The sequence below is a fragment of the Myotis brandtii genome, unplaced genomic scaffold, assembly GCF_000412655.1.
Source record: "Myotis brandtii unplaced genomic scaffold, ASM41265v1 scaffold326, whole genome shotgun sequence".
Classification (NCBI taxonomy): Eukaryota; Metazoa; Chordata; class Mammalia; order Chiroptera; family Vespertilionidae; genus Myotis; species Myotis brandtii.
Genome location: NW_005362534.1, coordinates 1,013,077 through 1,033,254, shown reverse-complemented (window position 1 = coordinate 1,033,254; position 20,178 = coordinate 1,013,077). Strand labels below are relative to the sequence as shown.

Sequence of the window (20,178 nt, the reverse complement as noted above, 5' to 3'; positions counted from 1 at the left end):
ACCCTTTTTATTTTAACTATTTTTAAGCATATTTTATTGATTTTTTACAGAGAGGAAGGGAGAGAGATAGAGAGTTAGAAACATCAATGAGAGAGAAACATCGACCAGCTGCCTCCTGCACACTCCCCACCGGGGATGTGCCCGCAACCAAGGTACATGCCCTTGACCAGAATCGAACCTGGGACCCTTCAGTCCGCAGGCTGACGCTCTATCCACTGAACCAAACCAGTTAGGGCTATTCATGACCTTTTTAAATTAATGATGGTAGTTGTTACATTGCTGTAGTATTCAAATACATATTGAATGTATTTAAGAGAACAATAAAGTTATGTTTTAAAATATCAATATTTAGATTATAGCAAAGTATATCCTTTGTGACTAAACTTATACAAAATTTTAGATGTCAACGTAAGATATGTGAGGGGATACATGGGTTTTCAAAATCATTTTAGAAGGTACACTGGCAAAACAGTCTGAAGACCGCTGGCCTCATAAGTATATCATTCTACACTTAGATAAACATTTCTACAGGTTAATTTGTAGAAGTGGAATATGTGAAGGTTTACACATTTACCTTTGGCAATAGGTATTGCCAAATGGTATCTCAAAAATGTTGTGCAAGGTTCCTGAGAACTACTATTTCCAGTAAAAGAAATACACTTTTATTAAATCTTTTTGCCTAGCAAGTTGGGCCTATGTTGAACAGTTTTTAAAGGCATGAAAATGTGACGAGTTGCTTTTCCCCACTTAACATGGCTTATTATTGATTCACATGAAGCACTTTACCTCTCCTCAGTGCTAGACTTCAGTAAGACATATGCACCCTTCTCCTGATCTAAATTTGGTCCCCATGCTATCATTGCTAATTTCATCTTTTTACCTTGCTTTCATAGTAGCTAGCAGAATTTGCGAGAGAGAGAGAGAGAGAGAGAGAGAGAGAGAGAGAGGGAGAGGGAGAGGGAGAGTGTTTCTCTTTCTCAGGGGGCTCGAAGCTTCATGAAGCAGGGACCATTGCTATTTTGTCTATCCCTATATCCCCCCCCATGCCTAGCCTGGAGACTGGCTCATAGTTCTCACTCAGTAAATATGCCTTCAGTGAATGGACTGAACATGAATGAGAAGAAATACCATGATGTTGGGTCATGATAGAGATCTTTGTTGCCACTAGCCACAAGTGACTATTTAAATTTAATTTAATTTAATTTCAGTAATCACCCTTAGCCATAGTCCGTGCACTCATTAGCCACATGGGACTAGTGCAGGGGTGGGCAAACTTTTTGACTCGAGGGCCACAATGGGTTCTTAAACTGGACCGGAGGGCCGGAACAAAAGCATGGATGGAGTGTTTGTGTGAACTAATATAAATTCAAAGTAAACATCATTACATAAAAGGGTACGGTCTTTTTTTTTTTTAGTTTTATTCATTTCAAACGGGCCGGATCCGGCCCGCGGGCCGTAGTTTGCCCACGGCTGGACTAGTGGCTACCATATCGGATAGTATAGATATAGTAGGTTCTTATCACCACAGCCAAGTTTTAATGGATAGCGCTGATTTAGAGTGATTACTTGCATTCTCAAAATTATCACTATGCCTGGCATGCAATAGATATTTAATAAATGTTTGATTAAGTGGATGAATAAATAAACTCCTAATATCCCTCTCTTATTCTTGTAATAGATTTCTCATTCTAAGCCGTATTCCACTCCAAAGGCTGCCACCAGGGATATTAAAGTACAGATCTGAGTATGTCCCTTCACTGCTTGAAGTTCTTCCCAAGTTCCCATGATATCCCAGTGCCTTACGTTTCCATGCAAACATTACTTTGAACTGAATAGCCAAACATTCTCAGTTAACTAACTCCTTCCATTTCTTGCCAGAGATTTCCTTAAAGAAGTCAGCCTCTTTTTCTGTCCTTTTAAAGCACATTTGAATAAAATAGAAAAAGGCAGTTTGTTATCAAAGCATACAGTGATTTCTTCACCAAAGAAAATTACTTTTTTTTAGTATATTTTGTTGTTCTTGATGTAGAAACAAATCTCAGAATTCACCATTGGTTGAATGAGGAAAGTAAGATCAAGTGTTCCTGCTGTCTGTCCAGTGCTCTGTAGTGGAAAGAATTCCACAGATCTGAATTGGAATGTGGGCCCTGTCACTTTGTGAGTGTGACCTTGAGCAAATGATCTAACCTCTGACCTTCCCTCTCTCCCTTTATGGAATAGAGCAGCACCTACAGAGCGTGGGTTTTGGGGAGGATTACATGAGCACACATGTGTGAAAGATGGAGTAGTAGAGTGGCTGAACAGTAGCTCAAACCTGTTTACTCTCAGCAGCTTGCATCTTGCAAACATCACTCCTGGATTGTAAATGAAAACACAACAACTGATCTGCTATATCCTTACACATTTTGGAGGGCTTATTTTCCTGCAGAAGCTGATGATTGCTCAAATGAGAATTTTTTCGTTGGTGAGTCAGCTAACACAGGTGTTCATTTGACCCCCAATTATGGGCATATCTTTGTAGTCTGCACAGATGTTCCACCACTAGTCACATGATTTACGTGCAGGGTGAGATTTCCTCCCTGCAGCCCTGCGGGTTTAGAGTTTACTCATATCTTAAATCTTAATGTTTAAAAAGTATGTGTGTTTTTTTCATTAAGGTTTTAGCCTTACTATTAGATCTCTGTCTCCTAATCCCACAATTCCATCAATGGTGTATGAAAACAAAATTCTGTCTGTGTGATTTGAAAGAGTTTTCACATAATCTCTCATTTACAAAAGAATAACTCTTCAAAGCTGATAGCTAAGATCATTCTCTTTTTTTCTGGTAGAAAAACTGAAGCTCAGAAAGGTTGTTTGTTAATTTATTCATTGATCATTAATTGAACACTCACCTCAAGCCAGGAATGATGTTAGGCCCGGGACAAACAGAGATAACAGCCACAGTGTTTTCCCTGGCTCATGTGGGAGATAGATAAGTCAACAAAGAATGTCAGTTCAGGGTGCTAAATGCTGAGATTGGAGTGATGGGTGACTAGGGGAGCAACCAAGCCAGACTTTAGGGTGCAATCTGGCTTCTTGGAAAAGATCCCAGTTGCCTCAGCCAAGCCTTGATGGCCCCAGTGGAAGGGAGGAGAGGAGAGGGGACAAAGTTGGCTGAGGGACAGAGAGGGAGGAGGGACTGGCTCTAAGGCACTGGGATTTCATGGACACGTGGGAAGAACTTCAAGCATTGAAGGGACACACTCAGATCTATACTTTAACATCTCTGGTGGCAGCCTATGGAGTGGTATGGGGCTTAGAGTGAGAAATCTATTATAGCGTTTCCAGGTGAGAAGTTCCACCACTTTAGTGATCCTTGACAGGAGCATGCGGAAGGAGGGATGGCTTCCAGAGATAATGGGAGATAGTGATGTTGCCAGGTTTCAAAGGAAGGAAACTTCCATTCCAGGGCTTTCTCGAGTCCAGAGCAGTGAGCCGCAATGAATAAACAGAGCCATTTAAGAGCTTGCAAATAGTTATTTTGGTGACAGCTGGCTTGTCTCATACTTCTGACTTTTTCTTCTCTGTGTTTTCAATGGATGTGCTTTAGGTCACCTGTGGTCACTCATAAAATCCCTCCTATCCGTGGAAAATGAGTCCACATTTTCTAATTGAACTAAATAGGGTGTGACTGAAATTCATGGAAAATGGGCAATTCCATGTGGCATGAAGAATCAGAGGCCTTTCCAAGCCAACTCTGTGTCCAACATGAATTATCCCCGTATGTCTGCAGAGGGCTCATTTTCCAAGTATCACAAAAACCAAGAACCTCTCATCCTTATGAAACTGGCTTTTAAAAAAATACCCACCATTCCATTTGCCAGCTCAATAGATTTGGATTGACTTATAGGCATTAAAACTATATTTTTATTAAGAGGAAAAATTCCCAGCCAGGCTGAGAAAGCTCATATCAAATTTCAGCCTGATTCATTTCAAAACCACCATGGAAATTGCGACATTTTCTTCGCACCACAATGGGTTAGTCATGGAAATTCTGCCTGAATCTCAGCTACCATGATCACAGTCATGAGAGCGTGCTCTGTGCCACCGAAAACTTAGGTTACAGTGCTGAAGAGTTTCCCCCTTCACTGTCAGAAAGCAGAAGTGCGTTGCAATTCAGGGTCTGAGGTCCCTATTTCAGCAAGTGACCTCATACTTGGTGTGTCCTTTTTTTTTCTGGAAGTTTTTTATTGTTGTTTCAAAAAGTGCTTTTTAAAAGCTCAAACTAAAGAAAGTTCAACGTAGCTGAATATGCATGAAGAAGTGAAAAGCCCCTCCCCCCCCGTCGGACTCTGACCCTTTTGAGTGACAGATGAGGCAGTCTTCTTGGCCATCTGTCGGGAGACGCTGGCTGAGTGTAGCCAGGCTTCAGCATGTGTGGGTCTTTTTAGTGCAGACCTCAGCCAGTAAAATGAAATGGGCCAGCCAAGCAGCCGTGGCACAGAATGCTGCCTTCCACCCTGAAGCTGCCTCCTCACATCCCACTAGCAGTCACTTCTGTAAGCTGCACTCCTAGAATCAGAGTTTTTTCTTGAGCATAGTTTATGCATTCATTGGCTTGTTGAGTTGTTCACATGTTCCTTCATTTGCAGAATATTAAGCACGTTTTCTCCAGGAATGTGCTAGACATTGAGAGCTCAAAGATAAGTTCCTGCCCTCCTGGGGCTCGCAGTCTAAGTGTGGGAAACAGACACCCACCTCTGAGTCATTTTGAAAGTATGATTTATGACAGACCACCATCTCACACACCATCAAACCTGCAACTCCCAGGGGGCTTAATTATTTTAGGAGGGTGGGTGGGGAGCAAAGATGGATGGAGTCCTCTCTGGATTCTAGCAGATGCTTCCTGGGCATGAACTTGTCTATTCCTGCACACCAGTGCATGTACAGAGTCCATCTGAAGGGGACCTGGGGCCATTCCACATGCTCCCCACACCCCTCTCCCATCTAACTCTGTATGCTGGGTCACCTCATCAGCCTCCTTCTCACTTCAGCTGCAGTGTTTCTGACCTGTCACCAATGCCCAAGCCTTTGGTTACCACTTTGATCGACTGCTCTGGCCCCTTATTGCCCCCTCCCCGCAAACGGGTCTGCACTGCCCAGCCCAGTATTGCGTCTTACTCCTGATAACTCACCTGCCCTGAAGTCTCTCTACTCACTGGGCCCTGGAACACCCCATCACTTACCTGATGGCCCCTACCCCAGCTCACTCTCCTCTCTCTGCTTGGTCAAGTCCTTACTTATCCCTCCCTCCCCTTCTTTACTTGCCTGCATGCTCATATCACCTGGGGAGATTGAAACCCTACCCCTGCCCAGCCTTTACCCCAGACAAATTCAGTCAGTCCCCAGCATGGGGTCCCGGCATGAGTCAAGTCTTTTTACTTGTCCAGGTGGTTCCACTGTGCAGCTAAGGTGGAGACCCAGAGTCACTTAGCCTTTAATTGTTCTGTAATGGCTTCACTCTGCTCAGATTTTGCCTCCAGAGCTTGCTTCCATTTCCTGGACAGAGCCATAATATAGGTGGTCCCTCTCAGCCCCTGGTAGCACACAGCCAAGGCCCCCAGCAGCACCTTGTTTGCTGGAACCATTATCAACCCTCTCCTTCACCTCCCATGGCTGCCTGCTCAGCATTTGCTCCTCAGTTCTGTGTCCTCTCTCCTTTCTCTCAGGCTTCCTCTGCAGTCTTTGTGGCCCCTGTCCTCTGTAACCAGCTGCCCCCCATGAGCAGACCTCCCTAACCTGGGCCTTATTTCCTACTCCCTGTTTGGAAGCTGCATAGAGAACCTGCTAAACACATTGTATACAGTGTACGCAAGGATGTTGGTGGACACGTTTCTATAATTTAAAAAAATTGGAGTGGGGAATGATATGGAAATGAATCATCCAATAATAGGGGATTGAGTCAATAAAACATGAATTGCCATGCAGTAGATTATACAGCAATCAAAATATTTATGAAAAAAATTTAGAGTTGTGGCATGTTATGTTAATGAAATAAACAGATGCAATACTACTTATAGTGTGAACTAGACTATTTATAGAAAAAGCCCGGAGGGTAATATACCTGCTAATAGTAGTTGTCCCAGTGTGGTAAGATTATAATTGACTTTCTTTTGTTATTACAATTTTATGTGTTTTTTAAAAATTATACATTGAGTAAAAGTAAAAAAATATACTTTTATAATCAGAGAAAAGGTGACTTTAAAAAAATTGAGGGAATGATAATGTCAGATGGTAGCTTTTGCACTCAATCCAAGTGTGTAATGAGGAATTTCCTTTTCAGACAACGTGGAGTTAGTAAAGGAGTCCTGGGGTGTAGTCAGGAGGGGGACTTTTAGGAAAATAAGATTTTCTTAAAGGGAAGGCCCCTGAGAGGGTCAGAGCAGTGAACTGGCTCTGGAGAGGCCCACCTAGCAGTGGAGGTCTTGGCCCATCCCTGAGCCCTACTGAGCTGGCTTGCGAGGTGGGACCCTTTTTAGGAGCCTCACTCTGGTGCTGGGTGCTGATTGGCTCCTCCTTTGGTCTCTGAGCACCACCGATATTTTTCTTTATGCTGTCTCTGCAGATAGTTAGCCTTTGGTTATATTTGCCTTGCTCTGATAAAATAAAATAAGTTCATTGACTGGTTATTCATTTACCAGGTGCTAGCATAAAGTCACTTCATATAATCCCTGGTGTAATGTAATGGTTTGTACTGATCAGTGACGTGTGCTTGGTTTTGCATATTCCACTAAGGGAAATAATTTGCAGACAACACCTGCCTGCTCATTAATAGAATAAAGCCATCACACAGCCGGCTCACTTATCATAACCATCAATAAAAGAGAGCTCTCCAAAATAAGGAGGGGAAAAACACACATACTTTTTAAAAATTCTTTATTGTTGAAAGTATTACATATGTCCCCTTCTGCACCCCCCATTGTCCTCTCCCAGCCTGCCTCCACCCCCCAGCCCTGGCTTACACACCCCCTGATGGGCACTTAGGCTGTTTCCAAATCTTAGCTGTTGTAAATTGTGCTGCTATGAACGTAGGGGTGCATATGTTCTTTCTGATTGAAAACATACATAATTTTTATCAGTCTGTTCAATGCTTCTATCTCTCTGGATCTATTTTTCTTATTCAGTTTATATTGATCATTATATTCTACAAATGAGTGAGATCGTGTGATACTTACCGTCTCTGACTGGCTTATTTCGCTTAGCATAATGCTCTCCAGGTCCATCTATGCTGTTGTAAATGGTAAGAGTTCTTTCTTTTTTTGCAGCAACATAGTATTCCATTGTGTAGATGTATCACAGTTTTCTAATACACTCATCTGCTGATGGGCACTTAGGCTGTTTCCAAATCTTAGCTGTTGTAAATTGTGCTGCTATGAACGTAGGGGTGCATATGTTCTTTCTGATTGAAAACATACATAATTTTTATGGGGGAAAAAAAGGAGAAACATGTAATACTCTTTGTAATAATTTAAGCAATAAAAATATATATTTAAAAAAAATTTTTTATCTTTTCTCTCCTGAACCAGCAGATTTTCAGTTATGGGTTAGGATGCTTTCAGTTACAAATAAAGAATATCTAATTAAAATTGGCTAAAATAACAGAGGGTAATTAATGTCACATGGAAAGTCTGGGCACTAGATTATTCCAGGGTTGGTGGGTGGCTCATTGGGCTTGTTGGTCACCCAAGATATTTCAATTTTTCTCTCTGCCATCCTTATAATCTCCAAGAGCATTGGCCATACCTCCCCTCATGGTCATAAGATGACTGCCACAACCCTACACATCCTATCCATTCATAACAACATCCCAAACAGGAAAGAAGAAAGGCAACAGCACAAATGGCCTTCCACTCAGTTGGCACTTTCCAGCCAGAGAGGTAATGTCTTTCTCAGAGTCTCTTAGTAGATTTCCCTTTATTTCTGTGACCCAAATTGGGCTACATGTCTACCTCCAGACCAATTGCAGGCAACAAGGAGCATGATTGACTTAGACTAAACATGTTTCAGCCCAGGGGCTGGCACACTGTCCTGAAACAAAACTAAACTGTGTTAAAGGGAGAATGGGGAATGGTTTTGGAAGGCAGTGCCTAACATAGTATATGAAACAGTACTTTTGTCAGGAAGAGATGGTGTTGCCCTAGTCACAAGCAATAATGGGTCTCAGGGTTGGCCCCTTTCTGCCAGCCTTTCCTTTGTGCATCACATACACGTCTACACTTCATTTGTAAATCCCCCAAACTCTGTAGATCCAGGTAACAACTTGATCTGATCATTTGTTGAAGAGGGTGACAAAATCAAGGCAGAGGCCTTCCTCCTGGTCACATGCCAGGTACAGTAATGATCTGGCTGAATGATTCTACATTCATCTGAGACATTAGTCACAGAGATGTGAGGTTCCTGAGGGCAGGCTCGTGCCCACCATATTCACTGGTGTATTCTTGGTATTGAGCTGAGTGTGTGTGGTGTGTGTGTGTGTGTGTGTGGCATGTACTAGTTGCTCAATCATAATGGAGTAAATGAATGAACATGCTAATGACCAAATAAGATGATGCCTTTATTGACTGATGCCTCTAGAAAGAGAATGGTGCCAACCTCTGTGAATTATCTGAAGAAGTAGAAGCTTGCTCTCCATCTATAGGGAGTTTATGGTCTAACGTTAAGGTGAGAGCTGATGGCCAGAGTACTGCAGCACAACCAGAGGAGGAGCCTGCCGTCTCTTGTCTTTTGTAACTATGACCAGCATTCACGTGTCCAAGAATGTTGTCATACCTCATGATAACTACTTCTTATTATGAGGCTGCAAGAATGTTTTATCTACCAAAATGAACTTAAATTTGTGGAAAAAAGAAGATTCATTCCCTTTACTCCTCTTTCTGTAGCTTTTCAAGATTTATGAATATAGGTGTAGAAAGGGGAAGAAAAATCCTCTGTCTCTCTCCTCCATGTTATCTTGTTAAACTGAGGTGGAAATGATTCTTCATTCCATTTGAGTCATGTTTATTGGATGACAAAAGGATGTAAACAGCCTTCATAAATGATGAAATGTAATCCAAGCATCAAGGATGATTGTCAAGGAAAAGAGATTCTTTCTGGCACATTATGAGAACCATCCTCACTCCTATTGTTGCTCTTAGAAATCTGTTTTACTTTTGTTTTAGACCTAGAAGGTTTTGACTCCGTGGTATCATCTACTGAGAAACTCAGTCACCCAACCACAAGCAGACCAAAAGCCACAGGGAGGCGGCCTCCGTCCCAGTCCCTCACATCAGTAAGTGTCTTCTCACTTCTCTACAGCTCAAATGCAGGAAACATTAGAGATTCTAGTTAAGGACTCTAATGCAAGTGGCTGTTTGGAGGACAAGCGGGAGAGGGAGATTATGAGATACACTGTTGATCAAAAGTGATTTGAGAGTCCTGGAATCAAGCAGTATTTGTTTGTTCTTGGTGTGCCTGCCAGCCAGGTAGGCTTTCACTGTTCCCACTTTCCCTCCTTCTCCTTCCAGACTGATTATTGTTTGAATCTGAAATGAAATTGGTAAGAAAAAATGTCATGTTTTATGGTAGGAAAGGAGAACAAGGCTGGTTTGGTCTATAAACAAAACAAAACTATTAAAGAAAGCTCTGTCACTATGCAGTGTTTGGCAGTGACAAGCCTTTTTCTCCCACACAGACCTTACAGAGTTTACTTTTAAACATATGAGGCACCTGGTCATGTTGGAAAGTACAGTCAGAACCCTCTGGATAACCCATAGAATTTTTTTGTTTGGGTTGTTTTGAATAACTTCTTTTCTCATTGGAAACCTGTAACACATTATTGTACCAAATTTTAACAATGAAATTCATAAAGAAAGTTATCTGTAATACTGCTCCCCAGAGCTAAAATCTGGTACTTTCTTGCTATAACCTTAGCTTTTATTTAAAATTCTATTTGTGTCTATAAAATTGTTTCTTAAAAAATGGGATCACTTAGTATGCATTGCTTGGAAGTTGCTTGTTCACCTTATATTGTTCACCTTTCTCCCAAATCATTACACATTCTTCCATAACATCACATTAAATGGCTGCCTGGTGTTCTAATTTGTGAATAGATGATAGTTTATCTAGCCAGTGCACTATCATTGAACATTTATGTTGTTTCTGGTCCTTCATTATAAACACTGATGTGAATGTCATTGTAGAAAAATCTTGATGCTCTGCAAGCAGTGTATATGTGTCTGTCTGCCTGTCTTTCTATCTCTCTATCTATCTCTCTATATCACATTGCCTTGCCCTTGCTAGGAATGCAGGTCGAAGGCCTTATGACCTTCATCCTGATATGCAGGTTTCCCAGGATACTTTCTACTTTCACCTCATCACTGATCATCATTTAGAAGAAAAAGAATGCAATTTCTTTAAGCCTCTTCTCTCGTATCTTCTGAGTCTGACAGTGTGGTTTGAGTTATCCTCTTTTTCCTCTTGTATGAAACAAACCTAACTATGTATTGACACCTTTTGTGAAGAAAGACTTGAAAAAGTGGCTTACATTTACCCTCTTATATAGAGTACTGTGTCAATACCATCTTCTTTCCCTTTTTCATGTCACCTACTCACACCCTCCCTTTTGCATCTCATATACACACAAGCTTTTTAATGGCTTCTTGGTATCTCCGTATTTAAATTTCTAATCTTACCTCTTCCATCTTTTCTACAAATCTTTCATCATTTTTGTTTTCCCTCCAAATTCTTCCCAACTTTTCAAGATCTAGAGGGCCTTGAGGCATCCAGAATTATATACAGAAAAGTGCAAATTACCATCTACCACCCCACCCTTGGTACATACATCCCATGTCTGGGAGTTTATACAGGATGTCCCCAAAAATGTATATACACTTTAACAGCTGATAGTTCAATTTTGAAAATGAAATGTATTTTAATAAACAGTGCCTTTATAATTATTCAATGTGTATATACATTTTGAGATACCCTATATATATTTTGGGGACCAAGTAAAAGCATCTCATCTTTGCTCTGCTTTTAGACTACATATTTGTTCATTATAATGAGGAGACAAGCAAAATACAAGTGTCAAGTGCTTTGAAAATCATACAGCATTATGTTAACAGAAGCTATGTCAGCTAAGGTGTAATTCTGACAAAAGCATTTTCTTTTGGCTTTATCCAGTCTTCCCTTTCAAGCCCTGATATCTTTGACTCCCCAAGTCCCGAAGAAGATAAAGAGGAACACGTTTCGCTTGCACACAGAGGAGTGGACACATCAAAGAAAACTTCAAAGACTGTTACCATATCCCAAGTGAGTGACTGGCCATGGTGAGGGTGTCACGACAGCACAAGATCCCTGCCTTTTTGTGTATGCACTGATGATGAGTTATAAATCAAACAAGGATAAATAAATGTCTCTGTCAGTTCAAGCTGCTATAACAAAGTGCTATAGATTGGGTGGCTTATTAACAATAAAATTTAATTCTCACATTTCTGGAGGCTGGAAGCCTGAAATCAGGGTGCCAGCACCATCAGTTTCTGGTGAGGGCTGTCTTCTGAGTTGCAGACTGCCAACTTCTAGTATCCTCACATGGCAGAGAGAGGGTAAAAGCTTTCTTGGGTATGTTTTTTAAGGGCATTAATCCCACTCACAAGGGCTCCACCCTCATGACCTAATTACCTCCAAAAGGCCTCACCTCCAAATACCATCAAAATGGGTTAGTATTTACACATATAAATTTTGGGAGAGCACAAACATTCAGTTTGTTGCAACAGACAATGCAAGTTTTTGTCATTCTTTAGTGATGGTGCTTTAGTGATTGTCATCAAAATCCCCAAGGCATTTTACAAAGTCTCCAAAACTGGGCAGAATCCCTGAGAAACAAGTTTGATGATTTCCCATGTTTTCTCTTGTGGTTTGATCTCTTCATACCATCATCCACATATATACAAATGCCCTTGCACACTATCACCTTCTCAGAAACCAAGACAACTTAAAAAGCCTATAGGTGTCTAGAAAGAACACATTAACTGTATTAAATGTTGTGCCCTCTGCCCACACATCTTGTCTTTTATGTTCAAAACTGGTGGTGTCACAAACTATGGTTGGCAGCTCATGAATTTGAATAATTAATGGTGGTATCTTAAAAGGTGATTTGTATTTATTAGGATAAATTTATAGTCTAAAAACATTTTAATTTCATTGTATGCCCAGGGGATGGTATAGCTCTTCTAAGTTACTGGCTTGTGTGAAGCAAAGAAGACATTGTTTAGCAACTGTGTATGGCTTCTGAAGGATACCCTGTACAAATTCTGCTTGTCCTATGAATGTGAACCAAGATTTTGAAATTTATGCTAAGGGAACCCAGGCAGTTGGAATTTCCTATAAATACTTGCAACTACTTTCTGTATAAAAGTAGAAAACTGTAGTCGTTTTTAAAGGCAATTGAAACAGGAATTAACACAAAGAAATAAAAATTTATGTAGGATTTTCCTTCTCATAGATTTAAAATTTTACATGCATGGATTTTCTTTAACATCTGAATACAGTATTCAAAACTATTCTATAAAAACATATTAATTGTAATTATTCACAAAAGTGAAGCATTCTTCCTTTATAAAAGGACTAGAGGCCTTATGCACGAAATTCGTGCAAGGGGCTCAGCCCTCGCAGCCCCAGCTTCATCTGGAAGGTCGTCCAAAAGGATGTCTGGAAGGACGTCCGGAAAGTCGTTTGGCTGTCCGGTCTAATTAGCATATTAAACTTTTATTATTATAGATTCCATTTGCAGAAATTGGCTTTAGACCTGTTTTTTTCAGGTTATCCTAGGTATACAAGGTTAGTTGCATTCTATCTGACCTCTCAGACAGCCTTGGGGTGTTTCTACAGTGACATCTACTGGTGGGCAGAGGCTCTTCACATTTTTTATTTTTACAGTTCTATCCTTTAGGCCAGCAGTTCTCAACCTCTGGGTCGCGACCCCTTTGGGGGTCAAATGACCCTTTCACAGGGGTCGCCTAAGACTATCGGAAAACGCATATATAATTACATATTGTTTTTGTGATTAATCACTATGCTTTAATTATGTTCAATTTGTAACAATGAAAATAAATCCTGCATATCAGATATTTACATTATGACTCATAACAGCAGCAAAATTACAGTTATGAAGTAGCAACGAAAATAATTTCATGGTTGGGGGTCACCACAACATGAGGAACTGTATTAAAGGGTCGCGGCATTAGGAAGGTTGAGAACCACTGCTTTAGGCTCTTTCACTTCCCTGCAGCTGTCATGTCATGTTGTTTATTGCTTCTAGAAATTCCACATGAACTAATTTGGTGAAGGTATATGGTGTCCTCTATTCTGTGAGAATTTTTAAAAGTATTTGTTAGTTGAAATGGGCCAGGAGAGCAAGTCATGTAGTAAATGCTCAGAGAAGCATTCATTCAAGAAATGCCTGGAAGCCCGTCAGTGTGAGGACATTGATGGGTTGGGGGAGGTATATGAAGATGCAGGATGGAAAATGTGAAAAAGTGTGAACTCAGGAGTAGGAAAGAAACAAAGAAAATAAAGACAGTAGAGTGTGAATTTTCAGACTTGGGTAACCACAGTCATGGTGCCAGGCTTGAGGGTCCGGCTGATGGAGGAGAGGATTGAATCCCAGCTCTGCCAGTTATTAACTGTGAGACTTGGGGAATTTCTAAACCATGTCCCTAAGCCTCCATTTCCTGCTCGGTCAAACATGTATGCCAACTGGTCCTTGTTTCAATTGTCTAGCCGATGTCAGGCAGGTGACCAGTGCTCCATAAATGTCAGTCCCTCTTCCCTCTTATTATAACTCCTATGAACAATAAGCATGGAATGGCTGATCGCTATCTCTGGCAGCAGAAAGCGCTTTTCCTCAATGGTAACTTGGCAGAGAAAAGGCAAGCAGAGAAGCTGGGAATGCTGGCCCATCTGCCTCTGTCGTACTCTGCCCAGTCTCTCCCTCCAGCACAGTCTGACTTCACACTCTGTCTCCTTACCATGCCAGCCAAGCCCCTTCTTGGCTCCCGCCCTGGGTGCCTGCTGCTAGAGGGAGTTCCGACTGTGTGGCCCAGCTTCACCACCAACCTTTTCTTCTGCCTGTCACTCACCCTTTCACCTCCCAAAGTCCTCCCCACCTGTCTACATCTCACCTTCCCTTGGTACTGTCTCCTCCCTTGGGCCTGCCACATGCCCCTCTTCCCTCCAACCTATGACTGCCCCATGCCCTCCCACCCCCTGGTCTCCTCAGAATACTTCTCCATCTGGCCTCTACCTATCTCCTCCGTCTCCAGCCGGGTCCTCTCGGACTCTTTCCCTCAGCATATCATCCAACTCAGGGTCTCCCCCATCTTTGAGAGTGAACAAAACGATTTCTTGATCCTGCCTCCTCCTGTGGCTTCTCCTTGAACACTGTATCCCATTTTCCTTCCTCTGCCAAGTTTTTGGAAAGTGTTCTAAACTTGCAAGTCACACCCCTCACCCGTGTCGGGCACTGACTGCCTTGATCAGGTTTCAGTCTCCCTTCCTCCAGCAAGTGGGCTCCTCCAGTTTTCCTCTTAGCACCCTTGACACACTTATCCAACCATTTTTTTCTTTCTGGAAATTCTTATAGGGGACTTCCATAACCCAGGCTCCTCTTCTGGTCTGGCTTTGTCCCCTCTCACCACTCTGTCCTAGTCCTCAAGGGTTTACCTTTTCTTCCCACCTCTTCAATTTGGGAAGTCCCCAGCTTCCATCATTGGGCTTCTTTTCTACTTCTGTGCTGTTCACCCCCATGGCATTCTATTCCTCTGGCAGTTTCTCTGGCCCAGCTCACTCTTTCAGTTGTCGGCTCTGCCCACTAGACATGTACTTCTGCAGCTCTCTGTGCTTCCCTCCTGTGTGCAGACTTCCCTCTCATCTGCAGGGTGTTCGTTGGTCTGTCTGTCTACACCTTAGTGAGTTCTGAGCTCCTTGAAGGCCAGGAAAATGTTTTGCTCACTCAGAGTTTTCGGAGCCTAGCAAGGAGGTGCGACTCTGGACGTGTACATTAAACAAATAGGAACTGCCTGGCCAGAAAGGTGATCCAATGTAAAACATACAAGGAAAGACACTTCTATGGGGAATGCTTACACCAAGTAGGCCCTTGGGGCTTGTAGGTGAAAGAATGAGTGAGGAAGATGGGGGCGGGGAGGCATGGGTGGTGGTGTAGATAGGGGGTTGCTAAACATGAATCCCTAGCCTGAAACCTCTCTACCCTCCCTTGTCACAGGTGTCTGACAACAAAGCACCCCTGCCACCCAAGCCAGGGACCATGGCTGCAGGTGGTGGTGGTGGACCAGCCACTCTGTCCACGGTGGTACCCGCCCCCCTGTCGTCCTCTTTGGGAACAGCTGGACACAGAGCCAACTCCCCATCTCTGTTTGGCACGGAAGGAAAACCAAAGATGGAGCCTGTGGCCATCAGCCAGGCGGCCTTGGAGGAGCTAAGGACACAGGTCCGAGAACTGAGAAGCATCATCGAGACCATGAAGGACCAGCAGAAGTGAGTATCTGGGGCCCCTTCTTCTTCTCCCTCTGGGTCACTCTCTGCTGGGCCAGGGCCTAGTCTGTAAGCCTGGGTCTCAGCCTGCCCTGGAGGGTGGGCCAGCCTCCCTGTGATGGCAGCGGCAGCAGGAGGTGGCAGTGAATATGAACTCAAGAGACTTCACAGAGCTCAGCTTGGCCTGCTGCATGTAGGAAGGGTATCAGTTGGCTGATGTGTTAATGGGGAAGGGGCAGTTACAATGACTTACGTGCTTTCCTTTCAGCTGCTGAAAGGAAAGATCTTTTTTTGTTTTTTTGGGATACCCTATATATATTTTGGGGACCAAGTAAAAGAGGAACACCCTCTTTTGCATTGTTATTGCTTTTAATCCTCATCCAAGTATGTTTTTACTGATTTTTTTTTTTGAGAGAAAGATAGGAAGGGAGAGAGAGAAACATCAATGTGAGAGGGAAACACCAATCAGTTGCCTCCCATATGTGCCCTGACCGGGGATCCAACCCACAACCTGGCTATGTGCACTGACCAGGAATCAAACCCAAAACCTTTTGGTATACAGGATGACACTCCAACCAATTGAGTCACCTGGCCAGGGCAAGGAAAGATCTTAAAATCCCCATAAAATACAGTATGCACATGTACCACCTTTTTAAAAATATATATATTTTATTGATTTCAGAGAGGAAGGGAGAGAGAGAGAAACACCATTGATCCGCTGCCTCCTGCTCGCCCCCTACTGGGGATCGAGCCCACAACCCAGGCATGTAACTTGACAGGGAATGGAACCAAACCGTGCCCTCCTGGTTCATAGGTCGATACCCAACCACTGAAACATGCAGGCCAGGCTGTACCACTTCTTAATCAGCCCAACAGCCAACTTTTCCTCTAGCATCAGAAAAATTTCAATTATTTCAGTTAGCTGCCCATTATAGTAATTAGTTTGCATTTAGGGGCTGTCACGTATGAAAAGACAGGGAATCTTTAAACCCAAGACTTTATACTGAGCAAGTTGTTCTCCCGAGACTCAGGGGCTCCCTCCATGCATGCCCTCACACATGCTCTCTCCCCACCTTTCATCTTCAAGGAACACTTCGATGGGGAGAAAGATCTGTAAGCGAAAATAGCTAGCACACATAAATATTACCCTGTGCCATATGCAGTGACAAAAATAGTCAAAGGGTTAGAAGTCAGAAGGTATGGAATGGTAAAAAATATCTACAATGAAAATGATTATGTAAGTACATTTGAAAACCAGTAACCTATAATGAAGAGATAGTGTCCAGTCAAGATGGCAGAGAGGAAAGACAACAGAATATGAACCTGGATACCTGGAGCCTAGTCACTGAACAAGTTGGCCATCTCTCTAGGCCTCAGTTTCCCCCATCTTCTTTTAGGAGAAGCTTCAACTGAGGGATCTTAAAGATCATGTCAGACCTACTATTTGATGGCTACATATTTTGGGAGCCCAGAAATAATGGCAACTCTTTCTGTCTCTGATAAATTTTAAGCAATAACAATGCAAAGAAGACAATGTTCTGTCCACATTTTCCTTGCAAAAGAGTCAGAATGATTTTGTAGTGAGAAGAGGCTTCTTATCTCTTATTGGGAAAGTCTGGACTTTTGTTTAATTTCATTGTTGTTTGCTTTTCAGACGAGAGATTAAGCAGTTACTGTCAGAGTTGGATGAAGAGAAAAAAATCCGGCTTCGACTGCAGGTGGGTCCCTTGGGGTCCTGCCTCACGAGAGGCTCAGTTGGGGGTAGGGGAGGCATCAGGGCTTTATTTTGAAAATAAATGATTGTTACTTCTCTGCAGATTTAGGCATACTTCCTATGGCAATTTTCTTAGAATTTTATAAACTCACTTTGCATCCTTTCCTAGGATCCAGGAAGCTTGGGGAAGGAAGACATTAGTAACTGTACCCCCAATTGGGTTTCTCACTTGGAATTTACCTGAAACATGTCCTCGGTGAAAAGTTTCCCCTGGTTTCCAGAGGCCTCATTGTAGTAATGGCCAGAAGGCATGGCATTGGGGAGACCCCATGGCCAGTTGGCTTTTGTTATGTGGTCGTTGGGATTCCAAGAACCACAGTTGCCTACACTTGGCACTTGCTCTTTATCTTTTTACTTCTCCCTGATGGTTGTGTCAGTACCATCAGAGTGTCAGAGCCTTGTACCCCTCAGATCCAACTCAGCTGTTACCAAATGGCCAAAGGAAGACTTTCAGCTTTCATCCAATGGTGATTAGGACCCATGCTGCTTAAAGAAAGATAGATAACTGCTTGTCATCACTTTGGAAATGCTGACAGATACCACCCTGGGCCCAACCACTGCTACCTTCCAACACTGCCAGGTGGTCCTGCAGGTCAGGACAGCCTGCCCCACCCTCTGGCCAGGAAACTAGAACAGTTGTTACTTTTGACAAATTGTGGATGCTGGTAGCCTGAGAATTAAAACATCCGCTATTTCCTAGCGCATCCCATCTGCATGCCTGTTCCATAGGTTTGTGCATTTCTGGCATTATTATCAACTCTTCATTCAGATGTCATTTTACCCATTTTGCCTTTAAGCTCGTCAGGTTGATTATTTTCTTTCAATCAACCAGGGTGATTATCTTTAAGCTTCTATCAAACCAGCCAATTCATTATAAATTCATTATGATTTTGTTGGCTCTTCTTTTTCTTTTATAGATGGAAGTTAATGACATAAAGAAAGCTCTTCAATCAAAATGAATACTTGATCAATGAAATGTCGCATTATTCATCCTGAGTCCAAGACTCAAATTTTCTGCCCCAGCCAAAATAACCTTGTGCCAAAAGATTAAAGATTTGCCTCAATATGTCCCAGTTTGAAAGATTAGCACAAAAATCTTGATAGCACAACACAAATTCCATCCAAGAGGAGACTCTTCCCCATGGTATAGTCCTGGGTCTGGCACTGGTTGTGACTTAAACAGAGCAAATTGTGCTAAAGGCTTTTTTACTATGAGATCTCATGCGAAATGAAAACTCAGGCAGTTTAGTCCATAGTGGTACTATTTTGATGATATTTTCCATTAATAAAATGTAATTTCAGATTATTCGTTTACAAGCTTTATAATTTTATGATTTTTTAATCGTGTTTTGTCACAGATTCCCCCAGTATTTGTATTACACATAGTCCGGAGCAAGCGTCCCTTTCTTTTGCTGCAGGCGGAAAGCTGCCTTGCTTTGTGTCCCCTCTAGGAGTCTATTACATATGCAATTTTAGGTCCAACCCGTCCCTTCTCCTGCCAGCAAACCCCACCACCCTGAGATCAATTTTAGCTTATATGTGATGGTATATTTACAAAAGGAGAAAGAGAAAATCTGGTATTTGCAATGATCTGTGCCTTCTTTTTACCACCCTCTTGACTGGAACTTTTGTGATGCAGCTACCATGATTTAAAACAAAATTTTTTTAGCCACTTATCAAAGTCCACTAGAGGCTACTGTCTTCAAAGCTTCTCTCCCCTAGCCAAAGGTCCTAAGAGGAGACAGCTGTGAAGTTGGGCGTGCTCTGTGGTACCAGCTGCAATTGTTAAGTTCTCCTAGTTTTAGGTTGTTCATGAAACTAGAAATGTCACCCCTGCTTGATTTTTCATCAGCTAAGTTAAACCCTTGCCTCCTGTCCTTTGCACCTTTTGCGTGAACAGAATATGCATTATTAAAGCAAAAATAAATAAAAGTAAAATGCAAATAAAAACGAGGGAGGGAAGTTGTATTATTTCCTGCACTGGGTTATCTGTGTGTGTTATTGTTTCAGCTGTACTCACATAATGTCATATGCCTCCATCTCTTGTAACCCCTTCCTTAGGTGCAAGGGAATGGGAGGTGGGGGCTCTTGTTAAAGTGTAGCCATTGGTTCTTCCTGGCATTTTTTGAATTGCTTTTTCCCTCCTAAGGAAACGTGTTTGCTTGTCTGCTTTATCTTTGTAACAAATGAACAGTTCAGCCTTAGTCTGTGTGACTGCTTTCTCATCCTTAGCTGAAAATAAGGGGACATACTGTATTGCAAAATTGTTTGGGGGTTGGGGGTGGTGGTCCCTTAATGGTACCTGAAGATGATTTTTGTGTTTCTAAAAAGCTGCTTTGTCTATTTCCTGGGTTTTAGAGTAAAAATAATAAACATTAATAGATCTTCACAACCAGAATGAATGAGAATTGATAACACTGAAGAAGTGATGCAAAAAAATCACCACATGTTATTGATCATCGAAAGTATTACAAATAAAAGTATCTTCCTTTCTCTCTTTCCCCGCCTTCCTCTTGCCTACATACTCATCCTTGCTGCTTGAGGCTGCTACTTCCTCCAGAGTATTTACAGAACCTGGACACCTGGTCTGCCAGGGTTAAGAAAGTGAGTTAAGGGAAGATAAGTGTATAAGCAAAGAAACCTCCCAACCTTCATTCCCATGTGTTTTCAGCAGCCTTGCTCTCAATGTGCTTGGGACCAGGAGTGCCAAGTTTCCAAGAGCAGCATAAAACATTCCTGTACCCCTTGACTGTTCTAAGCATTTGTGTTAAACTTGAAGCCTTCAGAGATTTCCTACCACCTAATATAAGAATGAGGCTTGGATTCTTTGATGTTTG

The 20,178-nt window shown here is 42.2% G+C and overlaps 1 protein-coding gene across 7 annotated transcripts in view; it reads left to right on the top strand.

Moving 5' to 3' along the window:
• Nucleotides 1-19,730, top strand: part of SH3KBP1 (SH3-domain kinase binding protein 1) — a 274,936-nt gene extending 255,206 nt beyond the window's left edge. For 6 of the 7 annotated variants that reach the window (XM_014543459.1, XM_005870951.2, XM_014543457.1 and 3 more), the window contains 5 exons: nucleotides 9,198-9,307; nucleotides 11,200-11,328; nucleotides 15,299-15,570; nucleotides 17,222-17,285; nucleotides 18,259-19,730. In XM_014543459.1, coding sequence (XP_014398945.1) covers nucleotides 9,198-9,307; nucleotides 11,200-11,328; nucleotides 15,299-15,570; nucleotides 17,222-17,285; nucleotides 18,259-18,300 — 617 coding nt within the window. In that variant the 3' untranslated portion in view covers nucleotides 18,301-19,730. The remainder of the gene's footprint in view (nucleotides 1-9,197; nucleotides 9,308-11,199; nucleotides 11,329-15,298; nucleotides 15,571-17,221; nucleotides 17,286-18,258) is intronic. The other variant, XM_014543458.1, reaches the window with a different exon arrangement.
• The last annotated feature ends 448 nt before the right edge of the window (nucleotides 19,731-20,178 follow it).